The sequence below is a fragment of the Loa loa genome (genome assembly GCF_000183805.2).
Source record: "Loa loa unplaced genomic scaffold supercont3.1660, whole genome shotgun sequence".
NCBI classification, from domain to species: domain Eukaryota; kingdom Metazoa; phylum Nematoda; class Chromadorea; order Rhabditida; family Onchocercidae; genus Loa; species Loa loa.
The window spans coordinates 1-1792 of record NW_018109839.1 but is presented as its reverse complement, the minus strand read 5'-3'; the positions used below and the strand labels follow the sequence as shown (position 1 = coordinate 1792).

The window sequence follows — 1792 nt, the reverse complement described above, 5'->3', positions numbered from 1 at the left end:
TAATTTCTTCTTTAGTCTGAAGTTCATTATCCCAGTAGTATTTCATCACGGAATAACCACGAACGAGTACTTCACCACGTTCGCCACGCGGTAGAATAATTCCTTCACTATCGACTACAGCAGACTGAAATACATATCAAATTTTTCGTATCATAACGATCAGAGGTAATACAATATGAACAGTAACAAATAAAATGAACTATTTCAAAGTTTCAAAATGAACTATTTCAAAAACTATTTTTTTCTGTTTAACAGTTTAAACAGAAATTAGGAAGGAAATCATTAGTACTTCAAGGTGATCCATAATATAGCCAACAGACTTGACACGGTCTTCCGGTTGTTCTTCTCTAAGTGACATGAAAGATACTGGACTAGTTTCTGTTGTACCGTAACATACCTAAAAATTTAAAGAGTTCAAAAAAATGCTAGAAAAAAATTAAGGAAACTATTAGATGAGTCTCAATAAAAAAAACCAAAATTTTGTCAAAAAATTTTAATGTACGTTACCTGCAAATCACGCATACCCAATTCGTTCACAAGTCTTTGGCATAATGCTATGGGACATGGCGCTCCGGCTACAAAACCTAAAACAATAAATGATTTTATAGCAGACTCAAATAATTGTGTCGCACAAGTGTTACATAAGTATTGCCCAAATTTTAATAACATTAAATAATTTATTTTCAACAATAAATTTTAAGATGCCTGCATGCATTGATATTTTCAGACTAGCTATCTTATTGTCATTTGTGATAACACAACTTCTGCAGGAAAATTGTAATCTTAGCCTACTTAGCCTATCAGTGCCCAGAATTGCTTTTTTATTTTGATCATTTATCAATGAATGGATTTAGTCATCGAAATGAGATTTTTGTATATTTAGGCTTGTTTTGTTCTTTTGCACTATATTCTGATAATGACAAAATCCAGTATTTTTAAGCATAAGATTACATAAACAGGAAATTTTTGATTCGTAGATTCGTAGAAACGTTTATCTACTATTAGAAATCCTTACCTGATGTTATCGATGTGCAATCATATTGTTTATATTGAGGATGATTCAGCATATCAATATACATAGTTGGAGTACCATAAATTGCCGTACATCTTCAACCAGCAAATAAAAATATAAAGAAAATCATCGATTTTAAAAGGAAATCATTGTAATACAGTGAAATAGTTAAAGATTAGTAATATTTATTGGTGAAGACAGTTGATAAATGAATGGAATTCCACAACGTATTTATTTTAGTGAAGAGAAAGTGTTCATTTAAGTTAGAAAATAATAATATAAAGCAGATTAGCAATATTAAATTTGATTTAATGTGAGAGCAGCATTGCAAACTTCATTAAAAACAATGTCATCTTATGCAGCAAAGATTGAAATTGAAGAGTTACTTCAACTGTATAGACTTTTTAATTAATATATGTAAGGGGAAAAAAAAACTTATATTAAAAACAGATTCAAACTAACTTTTCTTCATGTATAGCTTGAATAGCAGCTAGAGCATCGAAGGATGGCGCTGGAAATACGCAAGTTTGCAAATGAACACATGCACTCAAACTACCCATAACACAACCGAAACAATGATACAATGGATTCGGAATACAAATTATTGTACGCTGAAAAATTATTTCGTTATATTTTTTTGAAAATTTTTAGATGGTTAAACTTGATCAAAAAAAAGTTGGAAAGATTTTAGTAATAAAAAAGTAAATAAAAAAGAAATCAATAATTATTATATTTTATCACCATAATGGCGATGAAATATACCCTTGTTGATTTCTTTAA

At 29.5% G+C, this 1792-nt stretch overlaps 1 protein-coding gene across 1 annotated transcript; it reads right to left on the bottom strand.

Annotated features, from left to right (window-relative positions):
* Positions 1–49: 49 nt before the first annotated feature.
* Positions 50–1572, bottom strand: LOAG_15223 (hypothetical protein; the record flags this gene model as incomplete). The annotated part of the gene is made up of 5 exons (XM_003150714.1): positions 50–124; positions 290–397; positions 508–584; positions 1016–1107; positions 1475–1572. Coding segments are annotated over 5 exons (450 nt in total), but the record flags the coding sequence as incomplete, so codon positions are not given.
* Between the last annotated feature and the right edge of the window lie 220 nt (positions 1573–1792).